General features: G+C 32.2%; 3 protein-coding genes across 3 annotated transcripts; all 3 read left to right on the forward strand.

Moving 5' to 3' along the window:
- The first annotated feature begins 2,678 nt into the window (after positions 1-2,678).
- On the forward strand, positions 2,679-5,461 carry LOC7475680 (protein DEEPER ROOTING 1). Its single transcript, XM_002304085.4, has 6 exons — positions 2,679-3,016; positions 3,172-3,250; positions 3,774-4,300; positions 4,464-4,632; positions 4,749-4,801; positions 5,013-5,461. Exons 1-5 carry the CDS (start codon positions 3,011-3,013, stop codon positions 4,766-4,768), a joined length of 801 nt encoding a protein of 266 aa, XP_002304121.2. The 5' UTR covers positions 2,679-3,010; the 3' UTR covers positions 4,769-4,801; positions 5,013-5,461.
- A 3,275-nt stretch (positions 5,462-8,736) lies between these two features.
- LOC7475679 (sm-like protein LSM1B) lies at positions 8,737-12,138 on the forward strand. Its single transcript, XM_002304084.4, has 5 exons — positions 8,737-9,447; positions 10,654-10,722; positions 10,813-10,928; positions 11,023-11,085; positions 11,903-12,138. The coding sequence occupies exons 1-5, from the start codon at positions 9,387-9,389 to the stop codon at positions 11,978-11,980; spliced, it is 387 nt and encodes a 128-aa protein (XP_002304120.1). The 5' UTR covers positions 8,737-9,386; the 3' UTR covers positions 11,981-12,138.
- Positions 12,139-14,360: 2,222 nt separating this feature from the next.
- Positions 14,361-18,644, forward strand: LOC7478197 (uncharacterized). Its single transcript, XM_052451635.1, has 5 exons — positions 14,361-14,771; positions 15,324-16,242; positions 16,840-16,935; positions 17,431-17,567; positions 18,204-18,644. The coding sequence occupies exons 1-5, from the start codon at positions 14,560-14,562 to the stop codon at positions 18,376-18,378; spliced, it is 1,539 nt and encodes a 512-aa protein (XP_052307595.1). The 5' UTR covers positions 14,361-14,559; the 3' UTR covers positions 18,379-18,644.
- The last annotated feature ends 2,092 nt before the right edge of the window (positions 18,645-20,736 follow it).

Genomic DNA, 20,736 nt, shown 5'->3' on the forward strand with positions numbered 1-20,736 from the left:
ACTCGAGTGTTTTTTGTGTCTTTTTCTTAATTGATTTTTTTTTTTATTTCATCTTTCAACATTGGGTTGATTGCAAATTGAGCTTCATAATTTGTTTCGATTTGCTTTTTATGTGATTATCCTAATCTTATGACCCAAATTTGATAAGCTAGCATAGGTTGACTCAAATCATTCTTTTAGTTGAATTTTGTTTTCATTTACATCTTTCAACATTGTGTTTATTGAGAATTGAGTTTAATATTTTTTATTTATTTGCTTTGTATAGGGTTATTAGGGTCTCATAACCTGGGTAGCGGATTTGACATATTAATCCAAGTTGATCTGAGCTGATATAATATGTTGTCATTTCAATATTTTAAAAAATATTGTTTTTAAGTCAAACAATATTTTTATCGGTCATCCGAGTTGTCTTTGGACCTGCAAAGCTGACCAACTCACACCATGTCAATCTTCATGTAGTTTAATTTTTTTCTATTAAAAAACATATTAACAGCATCTGAATATTTTTTTATATTAAAAAAAATTGATTTAACCCGCAGCGTAGCACAAACAATAATGTAGTTAATATATATTAAAATGGCTTGGCTTTTAACTGCAACAATGAACAATAAAATGCCAATCCTTTTTCAATTTGGTCTTCAAAAGTTTCATGATTTTTTTTTTCATTTCAATTTTTTTTTTCAATTTCATCCTTCAATATTTGATTTACTTGGTATTAAACTTCATAATTTATCTTGATTTACTTTTTATGGAGTTATTACGGTCTCATAACCTGGGTCGCGAGTTTTGCGGGTTAGCTATGTTGACTTGGGTTATTTTTTTGTTATTTTTTAATTATTTTTTTCTCAACTTTATTATTCAACATTGAGTTTATTGGGAATAAAACTTCATAATTATTTTTTGATTTGCTTTTTAAGGGGTTATCACATGCTCATGACCCTGGTCGCGAGTTTTATAGGTTAGACAGATCAACTCGGTTTTTTTATTTGAATATTTTTTTTTTCAATTTTATCTTTCAATATTGGGTTGATTGAAAATTAGATTTTATAATTTTTTTTAATTGCTTTCTTTAGAGTTATCTCAGTCTCTTAACCAGGGTTTGATAGGTTAATCTAGGTTGACTTATGTTATTTTTTCTGTCCTTTTTTTATTTTATTTTTTTCAATTTAATTCTTCAACATTAGGTTGATTGATAATTGGGCTTCTTAATTTTTGTTTTTTGATTTTCTATGTGATAATCACAGTTTTATGACTTTGCGAGTTAGGCCCGTTAACTCGAGGTTTTTTTGTCCTTTTCTAGTTGATTTGTTTTCAATTTTATCTTTCAATACCAGGAATTGATTGAGAATTAGACTTCATAATTTTTTTTTTATTTGCTTTATATAAGTTTATTCTGGTCTTATAACTCGAGTCATGGGTTTGTTCGATTGACTTATGTGGTTTTTTGTGTTTTTTTAATTGATTTTTTTTTCTTAATTGTATCCTTCAACATTGAGTTGATTGAAAATTGAACTTTATAATTTGCTTCGATTTGCTTTTTATGAGGTTATTCCAGTCTCATGATCAAAGCTTGACAGGTTAACTCGAGTTGACTTAGCTCACTTTTTTAGTTGATATTTGTTTTCAATTTCTTCATTCAACTTTGAGTTGATTGAGAAATAAGTTTGATATGTTTTTTTTTTATTTGCTTTCTATAGTGTTATCAGGATTTCACGACAAGGGTAGCGGATTCGATAGGTTAACCTGATTTGATCCGAGTTAATATAACATATTGTCATTTAATATTTAAAAAATAATATCGTCTTGATTTTTTTTAAGTTAAACTAAATTTTATAAGATTATATCAGAATAATTCTTATATAGTAATAAAACAAATTCTAATAAAAAACACATAAATAATACCTGAATATTTTGTATATTTTAAAAAATTTATTTAATTCGCGACGTAGGGCGTGTAATGATCTAGAATACAAATAAGAAGAGTATCATTGAAATAATAAATGCCTAGTAGCACCCATTTATTTCACAAATTTTGAAGCAAATACCAATGGGACGTCTAGTCCTGCAAAACAAATGGTGACCAATGATCCGTACAAGTTCTAGAAATACAAAGAGAGGAAGAGCACATCTACCAATACATTATTATGTATATACTAATTGCTTTCAAACTAATAGCAGACGGTTAACCTGATGAATCCTGTCTGTTTTGGAATGCGATCATATTTGTTTTTGTATATATTTTATTTGAATTATGTATTAAAATAACTTCCATTAAAACTATTAAAAAGCACTGGACAGTACCAATCAGCCCAGTAAAGTATAGTTAGCATGATGAAAAGGAACAGAAGCGAACCTTTCAATACAGAATCTCCATTAATTAAACTCCCCTTCGTGTCAATCCTTTCATCGTTGGATTATCATTTGAAAAGGTGTTTGGAGATTATCATTTCAACACAGTATCTCCATTAAATTATTCCTTAGATTTGCATGCTAATATTCAAGTGGACATAAATCATGCCACGAAGCAAAGCTCGGAGGTTCTTCCATGGAGAACGTCCTCCCACATGTGCCATATATTATTAAAAAAAGAGGGTTTAGTACTAGAATCAAAGAAATAAAAAAGGAGAATGTCTTTCATGTGCTTGTAGGGCAGGGCAGGGGGTATATTAGTTGGATTATAAGAGAGAAGGTGATGTACTGATTGCTACCAGAGAAGAAAACGACGACGAATATATATAATGGTGGAAATTGAGAGCTGGGGGACATAGCTAGAGTGGCAAAAAAAAGTTGATTCTGGGAACTTGAACCAAGAACAATCTGCTCAAGGCTCGGTCATGAAATCCATCAAACTCCCACCTGTGCTTTGATTCTCTTAAAGTTGATTTCTCATCGAGTTAGTTTAAGGTTTAGCTTTCGGAAGCTTCAGTTTCTCACACACACCATTCTCCAAGTCTCAACTCCCCACCACACCACCTTTGCGTTAATATTTTGCGCTGAAAAGAGGCTCCCAATGAAGGTAAGTTGTTTGTTAGTGAAGAGATATATCATGGAGCTAGAGGCCTCCTCGTTTCAAATCCATGATTCGGATTCGTCAACTATATTACACACACTCCCACGTATATTTATATATAAATGGTGTTTTGATGAGAGGTTCTCTTTCGCTGTTGGCAGCTGTTCAGCTGGATGCAGAATAAGATTAATGGCAAACAAGGGAACTGCAGAAAACCAAACACAGTGCTTTCAGCTACTCGTAAGCATTCTTCCAACTCTTCTATCTAATGGAAGTGTTCTTGCTCGAGAACTCTTCCTCTCTGATCCTTCTTCAAACCCATCTTATATCTTTGCTTCAGCATTTCGGTTGATTTTGAGGAACGTCGTTAATTCAGTCCGTGCATAAATTAGTTTTGTAAATTTAACAATTTCTCTAAAATTAAGTTTTAGCAAAGGAATGTTAGCCGATGTATCCACACTAGGAGACATGAAATACTAATTTTTATATATATATATATTATATATATAAAATCCCAGTTGAAATGCATGCTAGTATGCTACTGATAAGCGCAATTGCTTATTAGACAAATCAACAAGTGTGGATTCGGAAGGGAAAAAATAAAGAGTGAGGATGGAATTGATAAATATTGAACACTTTGTCTGAATTGCAGATTCACCCCTTCTATATTTGCAAATCTTACTTTCTTACTCGTTCTACCTTCTCAGCAGATGTTTGCATCTTAAATTTATCGCTCAATTATTTTCTTTTGTCTATTGGACAGAGCATGTGAAGCAAGAGTCCCGAGAGGAATTTAGCGATTGGCCTCATGGCCTGCTTGCAATTGGAACCTTTGGCAACAACGAACTTCGAGACAATAATGAAATCCAAGATGTTGAAGAGGACCCGTCTCCGTCCGATGATTTACAAGATTTCACACCTGAGGAAATCGGGAAATTGCAGAAAGAGTTGACAGAGCTTTTAACAAGAAAGCCATCTTCTCAAGATAAGGAAAAGGAAATTGCAAACCTTCCATTGGATAGATTTCTTAATTGCCCGTCAAGCTTGGAGGTTGATAGAAGAATCAGCAATACAGTGATTAGCGATGTGGATAACCATGAGGATGATATTGAGAGGACAATCAGTGTCATACTTGGCAGATGCAAAGACATCTGTGAAAACAATAATAAGAAGAAAGCTATTGGGAAGAGATCGATCTCTTTCCTTCTCAAGAAGATATTTGTTTGTACAAGTGGGTTTGCTCCACAACCAAGTTTGAGAGACACTCTTCATGAATCAAGAATGGAGAAGGTATACTCACGAACTCAGGCTTACTTTATTCATTTACATGCATTTCCATCAGTCGGTATGCATTTTTTCATGACAAAAACATTTCTTCATGCCAAGACTATTTCACTCCTCAATATATATAATTTATACGACTGCTGAAGGTTGTTGTTATACTTGCAAACAGCTTTTGAGAACATTGCTTCACAAGAAGATTAACCCACAGAGTACTTCCCGGGCATCATCAATGAAGAAATATATTGAGGACAGAAGTACTCCGAAGAAGGACAAGGAAGATGATGAGAAGCGGGACAAGACCAGTAATGGATCTAAATGGGTCAAGACAGATTCAGAATGTAAGTTTTTTTTTTTTCATGGGTGTCAAGACATGTAAAACCATGTAAATGAGATATATGATGAAGATCCAGTTCTACTATCAACGTGCTGATCATGTTTTTCAATTTTAATGCAGATATTGTGCTAGAGATTTAAATCTTCATGCCATTAAAGGATTCGTATTACAAGGTATGTACAAGAAGATCCTTTTTCTCAGCTTTGTTCAATACTAGCACTGCAGAACTTTCACCAAACCAGAACTTCAAATATCAAAATTGGCTAAATATTATAACTATTGTCCAAAAACAAATATAGACATGTAAAGTTTTATCCCTGTGCATACTCACATTATCAAGGCAATTTGATCTCTGACATGGATGCTAAATGACTCAAATTCCAGATTCAGATGTGGATTGAAGCTAGTGAGATACTTGGAATTATGGACTAAAGAGATGAAATTTCAAGACCATAAAAGCCATCAATAATGTCACGGCTACATCGAGGGTGGATTCATGAGGACAAGGAGAGCATTTTTTGATCAAGAATGTCACTAGCTATCATCTAGTTTACGGTTCTTCCCCGGCCCCTTTTTTTTTTTCTTCTTTTTTCCATGTTTGAATCTGTGAATTCAGGGCAACACATGTTAACAGGATACATAGAGCTAGACATTCCCTACATTTTTCAGTCCTCTTTCACCACGCCCTTTTCTCGTAGCTATGTTTTCTCTTTGTAATATACATAATCTTGACGTTAATAATATAAAACTGACAGAACCCTGTTTTCAAGGTCTTTGAAAAGAACCCTGTTTCTTTCAGTCGATCGGGGATCGATTATTCTGTTTCGATTTGCCTTGGTGGGTGAAAGAAATTCTTACATGGCGAAACACATTTTTATATGCTTTATTTAAATGTCATTTAAATTATATTTATTTTGCATTAAAAGACATAATGATACTAGTAAGAATTTATATATCCTAGATTCACGAAACATAATGTTAAATATAAAGAAAATATGACAAGAAAAAATCCTGAGAATATTATACAAGATATTGTATCATGATTTCAAAGTGAAACCCACTTTCGGTCTCATAAAATAAACTATTTATGTGTATTTTTATTTTTTTTATCATATTTTTTAATGAAAATGATCTTTAGTTCAATTATTGAAGAAAATAATATCTTAATCAAAGTATACAATTAGATTCAATGAGTGTTATGTGGTGTAAAATATTTTTTAATTGAACAAAATATTAAAATAATGTTTATATATATATATATATATTATTTTTTTATATTAACATATCAAAATCATAAAAAAAACATTAATTTGATGTTTTTTTTTATGTAAAAGTTAATTTAAAAAATATTTTAAAAAATAAAAGTTATGACAATATCAAAAAAACATTCAATAACCCAACAATGATATCAAGAGATTTGTTAGAGAACTAAAAATAGCCCAAAGACTGGTATTAAAATCTTGCATAAAACCTTTTAGCTCTTTACTTAATTATTTCTCGTGCTATATTGTAGTTTGAAAAAAAAATTAATGAAAAAAATATATTCAAGTATTGTTAATGTATTTTTTAGTAAAGAAAAAAAATTAAATTATATGGAGATCGACTTGACATATTCAAAGACAACCCAAACTACCAATAAAAATTTAATTTCACTTTAAAAAAATTAGGATAGCATCTTTTTTAAAATATTAAAATGATAACATATTAGATCGACTCGGATCAACTCAGGTTAACCTGTCAAATCCACTACCTAGATCTTGAGGCCCTGATAACCCTATAGAAAATAAATAAAAAGTTATTATTACACTCAATTCTCAATCAACCCAATGTTGAATGACAGAATTTAAAACAAAATTTAACTAAAACATTAAGCCGAGTCAACTCAAGTTAACCTGCCAAACATGAGTTATAAGACCGGGATAACTCCATAGAAAGCAAATCATAACAAGTTTTAAAAATCAATTTCCAATCAACTCAATATTGAAGGGTGATATTAAAAAAAATTAATTAAAAAAACTTAAAAAACCACTCGAGTCAATCGATCAAACCCGTGACCGAGATCATGATATTAAGATAACCTCATAAAATGCAAATAAAAAAAAGTATGAAGTCTAATTTCCAAATAACATAATATTGAAGGATCAAATTAAAACATAAATTCAACTAAAAAAGGACAAAAAAACCTGAGTCAACCGGCTTAAACCGTGACCCGAGTTATAATATCATGATAATGCCATAAAAAGTAAATAAAATAATTATAAATCCTAATTCCTAATCCTAATCAACCTAATTCTGAAGGATTAAATTGAAAATAAATAAATAAATAAAGATAAAAAAATGACTCGGGTCAACCCGGGTTAACTTTCCAAACCCAGGTCAAAAGACCGGGATAATCTATAGAAAGTAAATCAAAGAAAATTATAAAGTTTGATCTCAATCAATCCAATATTGAAGGATGAAATTGAAAAATAATAATTAAAAAATAAATAAAAAAATAATCTGAGTGAACACAACCACTAAAAAAACAAGTATAAGATAGATAGATAGATATTTGAATTATTTGATTTGTAAAGATAGATAGAACTTAAATCTTAATTAGCTCTTGAAAACTTACTTTGGCATTCATCTTGCGAGGTTGGTTGGAAACCTAACCTAGCAATGGTGATAGGATAGCAAACAAATCCTTTTTTCTTTCTAAATAAAAAATAAAAACACTTTTAAGTAATATTATAAAAGTGTTTAAAAATGTGATTAACCTTGTTTTTCAAGTATTTTTTACTTTAAAAAATATTAAAATTATATATTTTGTAGAAAAATAATTTTAACTCAATAAATCAAAATGATATAAAAATACTAAAGAAAAATAATTTGAATTTTTTTTAATATTTTTAAAATAAAAAAATAAACAATATATATTTCTTCTCGACTAGAGATCGTGGAGATAAAAGTGCTAAATTTAAATCTAAAAGTACTTGCCATGACTCCTTCCTCACATGTGAACAACTTCGTTGACATGACACTTGATCTATGAATGCCACGCTAGCATGCCTGTTACAATGAAATCAATATATGTTACAAAAAAAGTGATTTTCTGATTAATAATCTACATGTGTTTGGTTAATTACAACTCTTAAATATTTATTTTTTTTAGGATTTGGTGCTTTTTTTTATTTTTATCATTGGCTCTTTATAGATTTTTTTTTTAATTTTATTCTTAAATTCTATTTTTTCATGTATTGTTTTTTATTTGTTTTGGGACTCATTCTTTTAATTTCTGATTTTTTAATCTTTTTGTGTAATTACAACTATTTTTTTCATATGTAGCGTTTCATGTCTTATAACCTGAGTCATACGTTTTAAAAGTTAATACTGGTCAGTATCTTTTTTTTTTCTTTTTTAACCTATTTTTTATTTTATCATTTAATATTGATTTTTTTTTAAAATAGCTTATTACCTAGTAGGTTATCTCAATCACATGATATGAGCAACTTGTTTGGTGGGTTGACTCAGGTTGGTACACTTTTTATTACCTAAATTACATGTTTAATTTTTTTATTCAATCTCATCATTTTAGAGGTTTTCCTTTTCAAGTTGTATTGATCATTTTTTAATTTATATATATATATATATATATATGTATTATCATTATCTTTTTTTTTATTGTTTAATTAAAATAAAATCAACCTATTATACGGGTTGGGGTTGGAATGAGGACTATAAGACAAATTGTTGATTTTTTTTTATAAAAAAACACAATTGGAATGCCTTAATATATTTTTTATAGGAAAAAAATACAGAACCTGTGTGCCGTCGTATTCACATGTCTCTATGATACAAGAGTCTTTGAAAAAGGATACATTGGTTAGCACACAAGGGCTATTGGATTAATATATTACTACAATTGAATCTCGATCTTCATCTCATAATAATAATAATAATAATAATAATAATAATAATATTATTATTATTATTATTATTATTATTATTAGCACTAATTATGAAAATATAGTTTTACTCCATAATTTATTTATTGGTAAAATAAAGGTGTATGATTATCTTGAGAAAAAAAGAAGATTTTGTCAATCAATAAAAGAGAGCCAACCTACACCCTATGGGAGAGCAAGAAGCAAAAGAACAGAAAAAAGAGCACCTTCTCTCTCATATCTTCAACTCCCACTTCCATCATGAAAATAAAAAAAAGCACCACCAAACCCTAAGTCAGTAAAATAAAAACATCAACATCTCCTTCAATAAAAACAATTTCCCACATTTAATTTTCCTTTTCCTCTTTCTCTCCTAATCTCTCCCGGTGCGACTGGATCTGAGTGCCTATCTTTTACAAACCCACCACTTACTTCTTCCTTAGTTTTTTCTTGGATCCGTACCACAGTATTCAATTGAAGGGTTTTCTTTTTTCTTATCTTTCATGAATAATACAGTTGGATTTTGGAATCTGAATTCTTGAAAAATTAAGGGGGGAGTTCTTGGTGTTAGGGTTTTCGTTTTTGTTGGTGGGTTGATTCTAATCCCTTTTGTTTTGGATTGGAGAGAGCGAGAGAGAGAGAGAGAGAGTTGTTGTTGCTGCTGTTGCTGTTGTTGTTGCTGTTGCGTCTGTGTGTGGCTCAGGGTAAAAAGGAGGAATCTGGAGGCAGCCAATGCCATATTTTGTGGTTTGCTACTTGGAGAATTTTTCGGTTATTTTTGGAGCACCGAAAAGTTTACAACTTAGAGTAATTACCTTGAAACCATTATCAAACGATGTCTTGGGCAGGCCCGGAAGATATCTACCTCTCTACTTCTCTTGCTAGCTATCTTGATAGTAAGCTCTTTCTCTTTCTGTCTCTTCCTCTCCCTTTTGCAGTGTTCTTTGGATTGTTTCTGCGTTTAAAGTAAACTTTACAAGAATTGCCTAAAAATAAGACCTTTTTTTTTTGTATTCATGCCAAAAAATTGGAAAAAGTAGTTGCTTGCATATGTTTGTGTTGATGGGTTCTACCAGTTTTCGTATTTTGTTATTGGAATTGTTTGGATTTCGTCAAATCATATTGTTTATCTTAGCAAGATTGTGCTATTTTGTGGTTGTTTTGACTCCGTATTGAACTTTATAGCTCACTGCGTTTAATACTTCAATTGGCTTATAGTTTTTGTTCAGTTGAGCAGAGTTGTAAAACAGTGTGTTCATTAATCTTGATTATTGCTCATAATGTGATTTTGTTTCTTCAGTGCAGTTTGGTTCTTTTTTTTTTTTGGTGAGGATGCTTTTGGTATCGCAAGAGCTAATTTATTTCATGGATTTGTACTCTTTAACATGCTGTTATGAAAAATGATTAGGGCCTTTTTTCTTCCAATTGAAATCGGTGGACATATCTCAGCATGGCCTTAATGTTTTGGCCAGTGGTACTGTTTAGTAGCGTTTCCTAAAGTTTTTGCTTCCATTTCCTCTTGTGCATCCATTTCCTCCTTGCTCAAGATTCTGGAATGAACTGTCGATGAATTGTCTAACAGCCTTTCTTTCTGAATAAAAGTTGGGAGCTTTGTTTATTTGCTTTGGCCGTCGTTGAGCTTTCCTGATATATATTGCTGAACCCTAGTACATTCATGCTTGTTTCAGGCTTTGTAATCCAAAATGTTGCAGTTTGTCAAACCCAACTTTGGGATATATATTTGTGTGTATATATATATATATATATTCATTCAATTGAAATTGATTTGAAAGAATGTATTAAAATAATGGGTTATAAGTTATGCACAAGATGTATGCCAATGAACTAAAATGGGTTCATGGTCCTATGTCATCCACATTTTCTTCTGTAGAGTTGTCTTGATGATTTCCAATTCTATTTCATTCTAGTAGTCATGTTTGATATATGAATGAAATTGAGACAATATAACACTAGAATTTTGCGCACCAAAATTCTGCATGAAATTCAGATACAAAATGGATTAATATATGTGTTCTGGACTTTTGAGTACTTTTTCTTTGTTCATATTTGATTGGGGTCTCGTTCTTTTGTTCATGCTTCAGAGAAGCTTCTTGTGCTTCTACGAGATGGCCGAAAGCTCATGGGAATACTTCGTTCTTTTGACCAATTTGGTAAATTTTCTGCTTCTTATTGTTCCTAGTTTTACTTGCTATTATATTTTTTCTCTGATGTCTGAAAATATAAAAATTTACTGTGTGCAGCCAATGCTGTTCTTGAAGGTGCATGTGAAAGAGCTATTGTTGGCGACCTTTATTGCGACATCCACTTGGGTCTATATGTAATTCGTGGCGAGAATGTTGTCTTAATTGGGGAGCTGGTACAATTTGATTGGTTTCTTTGGTTGCTGTGAATATATTATATGGTAGCATACTGTATGGTATTCTTCTACAATTTGCATTTTGCTCTCTCAGGATTTGGAGAGGGAGGAACTTCCACCACATATGACTCGTGTTTCAGAAGCAGAAATTAAAAGGGTAAGTGTTCCTCAATTTGGTATTTTGTTGATAAAGTTAACTCCAAAGACTGATAGATCACTTGAGGCCCAATTACTTTCATCCTACCAATTTTTTTCTAGCATAGAGTCTACAAAAAAATTGTTAATCATAAACTTGATAGGTCTGGAAGCCGGCTTTGTGGTATGCCTTTTGACATTATGGGCAAGGTTTTGGGACACAGCAATCCCCTGAAGGGGACAATAGGAACATAGCTTTGTATGTGCACAACTGCGTTCTCACTTGTGGTTCTGATGTTAAATATGCCAAGAATAAGCATTTTGTTATTAAATGGCTCATTGATGTTTTTTTCTAATCAGTAACTGAACTTTCTGACTGACTTTTTTTCTGCCTCCATTATATTGGTCAAGTTCCTGAGTGATGAGACATGAATTGTATTTGGTGATTTTTTCCTCTTGAATTAAACACTTAACTTTTAGCTTTGCTGTTCGTTCTCCAGTTAGTACTACACCCTGCCTATTGAACCTAATTTATTCAGGTGTTAGAACTTTATTCCATTTTAACAAATAACATCCCTTATTTTCCTTCTAATTATAATCGTGATGTGTGTGAGGGAAAAATTATGATGTAAGCACCGAAGCAGGTACACCCAAAGGTAACCACTGTTTTTGCATAAAAGAACATGGCACAGTTGCTGAACTAACAAGAGATGTCAGAACTTCGCTCTCATAAAATTTCTCTTAATGCTCTCATCTCCTATAGAGGGTCAAAGATGCTGGCTTACTTGTGATCTGTATTACCTACTGTGTTAATTTTGTTGCTTTGTAATTTTTTGCAGGCACAGAAAGCAGAAAGGGAGGCTACAGATCTCAAAGGTACAATGAGGAAAAGAATGGAGTTCCTTGATTTGGATTAGTTCATCTCTTACATCCAGGCTATGTGATCCGCACATATTTTAGCGGGCAGTGGAGTAGGTGATATGATTAGGGTGGATGTTATTTTGTCGAAGTTTCTGTAACATTTTGCAAAGAATGTACGTGACAAATTTAATCAGTGCTTGCTTTCTGGATTTCATTCATGTTCAAATTTGGATCACCGGATGTTGTGCACCGATTCCATTGACAACCAAGTTGTTCCTGCAGTTTTTCAGTTGTAATGATCCTTCATCCAGAAAATTGAAATAGCACCTCTGAAATGCATCTTTGAAGTCGTAGTTTCTCACCTTTTTCATTACCTTAGCAGGAGGTATTTCCCTATTTACAATTCCCTATTTCGCGCAGCTCAGGAAATTTGGGGGGAAGGTGACCAGAGTTGCAGGATTATATCTGGAAATAAGGTGTTTCAAGGCAGGCTTAATATATTTTTTCTTAATTATTATTCTATAGCCTTCCAAAATTTGAAGTACAAATTAGAATTGATAGCCCAAAATCGTAGCTGTACGATAAAATTCGATTTAGAGTGTGTTTGGTATTGCTGTAGCTGTTGTGGTTGTGGTTTGAAAAAAGTTGTTTTATAAAAAGTACTTTTAATTGAGGTTGGTTTAAAAAAATAGGTGTTTGGTTAAAACTGTGGTTGAAATTGAGGTTGAATAAAAAGTAATTTAATGTGTTTGGTTAAGAATGCTTTTGAAATTAAAGTTATAAAATAATTTTAAAAAATATATATTAAAATTGATGATTTTTAATTTAAATATTGTAGATTTAACTATTACTATTAATTCATGAAATAAATAATACTTTATATAAAATATTTTTTATTATGCCATTAAACCATCTACAATTTCATTATGTACAAAATTCATTCGACAAGAACTACAGTTTCTATAATTTTTTGAGCGTGCAATAAAATTAGATAAAATATTATCAGGAATAAAATTAATTTGATATTACAGTGCAAGTGAATTTAATTCGCTCTATACTAGTTTTTTAGAAAAAAAAATATTATTTACATGAGAATGTAAAATTAGTTTTTTTAAAAAAAAAAATATACAAAAACTATACACACTAAAAAAAAAAAAAAAATCACCCGAACAGTGCAAGTGAATTGCACTGTTGGCGCGCACAGTGCAAGTGAATTGCACTGTGCACACGAATCCCAAATGTAAAAAAGCAGCCTGGAGCTGCTTCGTTAATGTTGCGTTAAAAACGTGAATTGACATGGATCCCACCAGTTATTTTTTGCGTTTTTAACATTACCAAACATTATATTTGCTGTGGTTGCTTCAAACGCAGAAGCAACCACGCAAACAAACGGTCTCTAGAAGCCTCAAATTCCACTCGCAGGGGCGGGGAGGGAGAAACCTACGTCATTCCAACCTGGTGTCTTCTTGCCAAAGAACTCAATGTAGTGAAGTTTAAAGGAACCGCAAGAAATCAAGGAACATGTAACTTTTTTGTATGGAAACAGAAAAAGGAAAAAGAAGAAGAAAATGATGTGCTGCCTTTTTAGCTGACCTAGTTAGATCCGAAAGTGGGGTACTATTATCAGCTTTACTTGCAACATTTTTTCAAGAAAAATCCCTCAACTTAAAGCTTGGGTGGTGTTCAGATTCTTTTATGAGTGTTTCTTAACATTAGCACAGTACGAAGGGTAAAATGTTACTGTTTATAAAATATTTAGAAAGGGAGCAGAAGTCTCATCCGCAACTCACAATTAAAACACAAGGAAAATTCACATAATAAATTATTAAATTTAAACTAAATTCATAATTTTTAAAACCTAAAACATATAATCTAACCATCTATTTTTCTAAATATTTTTTGGATCGTGGTTTTTACCAATATTTTTCACTGCTAAACTTTTACATGCTTTAGTGTTTGGGAATGCAACAATTTCTGTTTTTAAATGCATGCCTTAGTGTTTACCAATGATTTAATATTAGTGTGTTTCACTAATATTAAATCATTAATTTTTTATGATTATAATGTGTTAATATTGTAAGAAATAATAATTAATACATTAAATTTTATTTTTCAAAAATCACGTTCACCATGTAACAAACACATATTTCTTAAAACATGAATGAACGGTATCTGTCAGTGTACACACAATCCATGTTAGGAAACATATGTTGCCTCAAATCATTAGTCTGAAAAATATTACAATCACTTTTAATCATTTTCCTCGAGAAAAAGACAGTATATAAAACCAGAAACCGACAGCTTTGTTTCTTTTCCACACAATAATATACACAGAACACACGGTGCAGAACAAAATCACAACCACACACATAATCCAAAACCCAAATGTTCAAGCATCCAATGGCTCCGTTATTTAGTAGCTGCTACGTGTAAGATATAGTATCACTTCCCCAAACCCAAAATTTAATACTCAAATCTAGCAGCTGATCCATCACTGTTAAATTCCACACTTCATTTTTACTGCTTTGACACGTTGTGTCTCTTGTTTTAGCTACTCAGCAGCAAGATCTCAACTTGCAGATCCAGAAAGACCAAGACACGCACGCAAACCCATTTTCTATCTTTCTCTGTAAGGATGTTTAGGGTCTATGAATCTATATTGTTTTGTGTGTGGTTGTTTACGAGCTTGATAGTTGAAGGTTCAGTTCACGAGTATAAAGGGGAGAGGTTTGTGGGCAAAGGGAATGCCTTCGTGGTTCACGGCGGCAGTGAAGGGATTTACTCTTCTGCCTCTGAAAATGTCAATGAGAAGAGTGTCCTTCCTGCTAATGGGGACTCTTATATACGGTAATTCCAATTTATTTCTCAACAATTTGTATAGTTACCTTACATCTCTATGTGTGTGTTAGTGTAATTATGATCAGATCTCTTGCATCTTTGGGTATAAATAGTTATGCTTTACACATGCGATGTAGAAATGAGAACAAAAATTGGGGTTTGCTGAGAAGAACAAGTCATGGGTCACGCCAATTATATTTTTGGTTTCAATAATCTAATAATGGTATTCCATTGTGATTCAAGTTTCAGAATTGGAGTAGATAATGCTCTTGATAATAACTAATTGATTTAATGTGGTATTGAATCATGCAAGCATAGGAATAATATGGATTTGATGCTTTTGAGCTCAGTAGTTCAAATTTCTAACCTGGGCCTCTGGTACTTGGTTCAATTTGGGACTGTTCAGGACCTTGTATTTGTATGTTAAGAAATTCAACTCACTATCATACAGCATGAAATGTATAATTTGGGTTGTTATGTTGTCTAAAACACAGCATCATGCTTTATATTTCAGTTACATTTATTCCCGATGACTAATTTTATGTGGTCATTTGTCACCAGATTTGAAAAGATTACATTCCAGAGAACCCAGGAATTTTCCAACTTTAGTTCGGGGTTGGTACAAGCTATTGTTTTTGAGGTAGAAGATAGAGAGTCAATTGGGGGTTCTGCCTATGGTGGTCAAAGAGCTGTCTGCTGCACAGCTGATCTTGCAAAGTTGGGTGTGTGTTCAGAAGGAGAAATCATTCATCGCCCATCAACTAAAAATCCTGGCTGGCCTCAGGTCTTTGGTGTTGCATTCTATGCAGACGAGCTAGTTGCAACATTGCCATCAAAATCAATACAGATTTCCAGAACTGGGATGTATAATTTGTATTTCATGCATTGTGATCCTAATCTTAAAGAGGTAGTTGTAGAGGGGAATACTATATGGAAAAATCCCAGTGGTTATTTACCTGGTAGAATGGCACCACTCATGAAATTTTACGGGTTCATGTCCCTTGCTTTTGTTATACTTGGATTATTCTGGTTCTCTCAGTATGCAAGATTCTGGAAAGAAGTTTTTCCATTGCAAAACTGCATAACATTGGTGATAACACTAGGCATGTTCGAGATGGCTTTCTGGTATTTTGACTATGCTGAATTCAATGAGACTGGAATTAGGCCAACTGGTATCACTGTATGGGCAGTTACTTTTGGTACTATTAAACGTTCAGTTGCACGCCTTGTCATCTTGATGGTTTCAATGGGCTATGGTGTTGTGAGACCTACCTTAGGTGGTCTTACATCGAAGGTGCTATTGGTTGGAGTGACCTTTTTTGTGGCATCTGAAGTGCTTGAATTAGTAGAAAATGTTGGTGCTGTTAGTGACCTTTCTGGCAAGGCCAAACTTTTTTTGGTTCTTCCCGTGGCTTTCTTGGATGCTTTCATCATTATTTGGATATTTAAGTCACTTTCTGCCACTTTAAGTAAGCTTCAGGTACCTGGTTTGCCATTCTGAGTGATGTTTATTTTACAGCAATGCTCTTTTTTTCTTAGCATGTAGTGGATACTGGATTAGATGGATTACTAATTTACCCATGACTATTAGGGGGTGTTTGGTCTTGTGGTTGAACCGGAGTTTTGAAAAAATTTGAAATTTGTTTTTGCTTCAAATTTATTTGTTTTTGTTTTTGGATCGTTTTGATGTGCTGATGTCAAAAATAAATTTTTAAAAAATAATATTTTGATAAATTTCCAAACGAAAAACACTTTGAAAAGCAATATCTATCCCTGTTCCAAACACCCCCTAAAGCTATTATTAGATGTTGGACAACATAGCATTTCATTCTTTAAACATATGGACTAAATATGGTGTTAACTAAGTATTTCTCATGTTGATGTGAACTACTTTTGATAACCTCTGTATCAGATGATTTGATAATCTATAAAATCTATTCAGAAGCAGAGCATCTGGATCATCATACACATAACATGCATTTAAACATCAAAGTTTCTGATACTACATGTGTATGTGTTCAAATACAGTTGAAGTGAACTTGAGTAGTAACGTTTTCTTCCTCATCTGATGTCTCAGGCTAGGAGGATGATGGTCAAGCTGGATATATACCGGAAATTCACTAATGCTCTGGTAGTAGCTGTTATTGTGTCAGTGGGTTGGATATGCTATGAGGTATACGTTAATCTCTGACTATATAAGTAAAGAAGATGAGGCTTAATGCCAACATGTTGTTTTATTCTCCTTGTCACTGGACAATGATTCTACAGAAACTTATTGTAAAAGCATAAAGAATCCATGGAACTTTCTCTCACTACTTGCAATGTTTTGCTGTAAGCTAAATAAGTGCTTCTAGCACTACATAATTTGGAAGGGAACGAAAAGAAAATTCATTTTCTTTCTTTCTTTGTGTGTGTGTGTCAGCAATGTTTTTGAAATGTAAAACTATATTTGTTGCTGACTTCCATGATTTTGTAAGCCATCTAGGATGAGACGGCTTAGATTGTGATTAAGATAAGACAATTTGAAATTAACTGTATTGTACGAGTATAACTTTGCAGTTTTTATCAAAATTGAGGATAAGGAAGAACTGTCTGTGCAATGTTTTGCAGATCTAACTTCATTCATGGAATTTCATTGTTACTAAAGTTTAAAGTTGTCTACTTGCAGTTGTATTTCAAGTCAAAAGATGTTTACAATGAGCAGTGGCAGAATGCATGGGTCATCCCAGCTTTCTGGCAACTCCTTTCCTTTTCTCTTCTATGCATCATCTGTGCTCTTTGGGCTCCCTCCCAGAACTCAATGCGGTAAGACAGTTCATTTGCAAGACCTTCTCCTTTTTTTTCCGTAATGTCACTGTTAAATCTCTTTCAACCTCCAAAAGATGTTAATTCTTAATAGGCCCCAGTAATTGCCTATGAAAACTTGGTGCTTAGCCCATGTATGAAACCGGTGTATTGAATAAGATACACTCCAGCTACCTCTGGGTATGAGAAGTGTTTTCAGTCAACTTCATTAACTGTCAACGTTTTTAGGACAACAGGAAAATTAATGATAGAATTACAGTTTGCTTGGATTGATATTAAAAATATGCACTTTATAACTTCATAATGGCATTAAAAAAACCCTTAGATGTAATATTCTCATACCATTATATTCGTGTAAAGAGTTATGGAACTGACAACCATACCTGCCCAACATGCTGTGCACTTGTATTCATCTTCTGCTGTCTTTCGGTTATTAAGCATTCCTGTCTTGCTGTAATAAATGGTGATTTCCATATAAACATGGGTGCATTTTGTGCTATATGGAATGAATATCATTGTTTTTTAAAGAAAACTTGTGCTCTTATTACGGAACACTGCCACAGCTTGGATTATCATCGTCTGAGGTCAGGACATTGACTTTGCCATATTTTTGTTACCTTCTTGCTTTCTTGACAGATACGCTTACTCAGATGATGCAAGCGATGAGTTTGACAGGGATGATGGCACTTTAACACTCATTAAACCATCCACAATACCTTCTAAGGATGTTAGAAGTTCGCCAGAACCCATACCAGTGCACACCAGCAATGGAGCATCTAATGGTGATTTGGAAGAAGATAAGACAGAATAATCCAAGTCTCAATTCTTATGTTCTAAGGTTGGTGTTATCATCTGTTATTGTTGCAATGACCACCCTAAATCTGCATCGAGAATTACTGCAGGAGCAAACTTATACAGAGAAAAAGTCCACTTTGGGATTGCAATAGGATGACCTTTTCTTTCTTCAATTCTTGTTTATCATTCTTGTTCGTGGTATTTCTGAGTACTTTTTTAGATAAATTTTCTGTGTACTTGTTACAGTAATCATTGAATGTGCATTATTAGTTAGTTTTTTTATGCCTTTATGGTTTGTGCTTCTCCAGCCATGTTTTCGCATACGGGAAATGATAACTATAAGAAAAAATGCCATGAGTGCTTCTGGTTTTTACTTGGAAGGAAGATTATGTGGGGGGTTTTTGAATAAAAATACAAATAAGGTGTTTAAAGATTGTTTTTCAAATTATTTTTCATTTAAAAATACATTAAAATAATATTTCTTTTTATTTTTTTAAAATTATTTTTAATATCAATACATTAAAAATAATTTTAAAATATATAAAAATTAATTTAAAAAAAAACATTTTAATTTTTTTAGAAATACGGTTCTAAACACAAGTTCAAATGGCCCTTTACAGTGACAAATTCTCCTTTCAGAATTTATTTTGGGTCCCCACGAATGCTTGGATTTGACGAACAACTTTCTATGGTAGTAAGCATCTAAAGGATTTAGCAGAGCAGGGGATTCGGCTGAAGCAAATTTGGATAAAATAGAAGATGACCGTTGGCCTGCATGCTTGTTGCTTTATAACTCTTCGCATGCTTGGATTATTAGTATATAGTAAATTGTTTAGTATTTTGATTATATTATTATCATTTTGTCTGTGTTATCGTAGTCATTATAAATTTATAATTATGTGTATTTGAATAGATATATTAGCAGATCTCATACCTATAAAAATATTTAGCCGCATTTTGTATATTTTTATAGTGTTTTATTTTATTTTTTGCCAATTTTATATCAATTTTTAAATTTGTGTATAAAATAGAAAAAAAAAATGGTACACTTGGCATAAAAAATAGATCATATGTTCACTTTTCATACATTAAAAAAATAATAATTATAAAAACATGAATATTTGATTTTATAAATAATTATAGTTTGTTTTCTACAAGATTATCACAATACAAACATGAATATTTGATTTTTACTATATTTGTATATAATTTTATAAGCGTTTATTTTTGTTATCATATAATTAAATAAAAAATAGTTTTTTAAAAAGCAAAATTCTTAAACCTAATAGTGTCCATTAATCAGATCATGAAATTGATATGTTAAGTTGCGAAATCTTGGTCGATCCAATATGTGTTATTTTAATATATATAAAAAGGTTATCTTGAATTTTTTTTAAGTTAAATAATGGTTTTTACAGTTATCCGAGTTATCTTTGAATTTTTTAAGTTGACTAAGTCATGTTAATGTAATTTTTACATGATTTAATTTTAAATTTAAGTTAGATAAAATATCGAGACGGAAAGTTTTAAGGTCCAGATTACTACATAAAATATAGAAAATAGATAGGATAGATCTCTTAAATTCTAGCACTTGATTCTCCCCTTCTGCTTGTAACTTCAAAGGCGTTGTTCAAATGCTTCAGCATGAGTATTTACTCTTGTGTGATACAATTAAATCCTTGTTGTGATTGGCTTGATTTGAACATTTTCGGGATATTTACTCTTGTGGGATACAATTAAATCCATTATTTTTGAGAGAAGAGATGAATTCCTCATTTGTACAAGAGAGAATAACAAAAACTAACTTCCCAATCTCTTTTGAATGCCATCAATTAATGGAATACCAAGAAATGCTCCCAAAACAGCATTTCCAGACCTCAAAAAACTATTCCAACTTACACTTGCACCTCTGACGAAATCTCAGTTCCAAACTAGTTTTATCTTTACTCTTCGTTTAATTCTATTTTACATCAAAAACAATGCTGTCCTTTGCGATTCGAACCCAGTTTCTACCACTTCAATTCAAGGCATGATCTGTTTGCTGTTCATGTATCTAAGACACAAATTTGCAGCACTCAATCAAGGGATGCCCCAGATGGTAAGATGTCTCGACTATTTCTGCCAGCTTAAGAAAGAGTCGGCCTGTAGTCCACTACCCTAGAGGACACGGGAACTAAACAAAGGCAAAACCCCTGCCAGTTTGGGTTTAGATTCATACAAACAACTGTATAAGACCTGTTCCCTATCTTTTTTTCCTGCTTGTCTCCAGTCCACACACAATTTTGATGATTTGTTGGAGGCAGAGACAATTAGGCGAATTCAGTTTCCATTTCATTTCAATATCAGACAACCAGCCATCAATCTATGCTGATGA

This window comes from Populus trichocarpa, chromosome 3 (genome assembly GCF_000002775.5).
Source record: "Populus trichocarpa isolate Nisqually-1 chromosome 3, P.trichocarpa_v4.1, whole genome shotgun sequence".
Lineage (NCBI taxonomy): Eukaryota > Viridiplantae > Streptophyta > Magnoliopsida > Malpighiales > Salicaceae > Populus > Populus trichocarpa.

Excerpts from the sequence above, each read along its gene's own strand:
- LOC7478197 (XM_052451635.1), top strand. The coding sequence starts at position 14,560 with ATGTTTAGGGTCTATGAATCTATATTGTTTTGTGTGTGGTTGTTTACG. Across the intron at positions 14,772-15,323 it reads AATGGGGACTCTTATATACG|ATTTGAAAAGATTACATTCC; the intron begins GTAATTCCAATT and ends ATTTGTCACCAG. Across the intron at positions 17,568-18,203 it reads CCCTCCCAGAACTCAATGCG|ATACGCTTACTCAGATGATG; the intron begins GTAAGACAGTTC and ends CTTTCTTGACAG.
- LOC7475679 (XM_002304084.4), top strand. The coding sequence starts at position 9,387 with ATGTCTTGGGCAGGCCCGGAAGATATCTACCTCTCTACTTCTCTTGCT. Across the intron at positions 9,448-10,653 it reads TCTTGCTAGCTATCTTGATA|AGAAGCTTCTTGTGCTTCTA; the intron begins GTAAGCTCTTTC and ends TTCATGCTTCAG. Across the intron at positions 11,086-11,902 it reads CAGAAGCAGAAATTAAAAGG|GCACAGAAAGCAGAAAGGGA; the intron begins GTAAGTGTTCCT and ends AATTTTTTGCAG.
- LOC7475680 (XM_002304085.4), top strand. Across the intron at positions 3,251-3,773 it reads CACAGTGCTTTCAGCTACTC|AGCATGTGAAGCAAGAGTCC; the intron begins GTAAGCATTCTT and ends TCTATTGGACAG. Across the intron at positions 4,633-4,748 it reads GGTCAAGACAGATTCAGAAT|ATATTGTGCTAGAGATTTAA; the intron begins GTAAGTTTTTTT and ends ATTTTAATGCAG.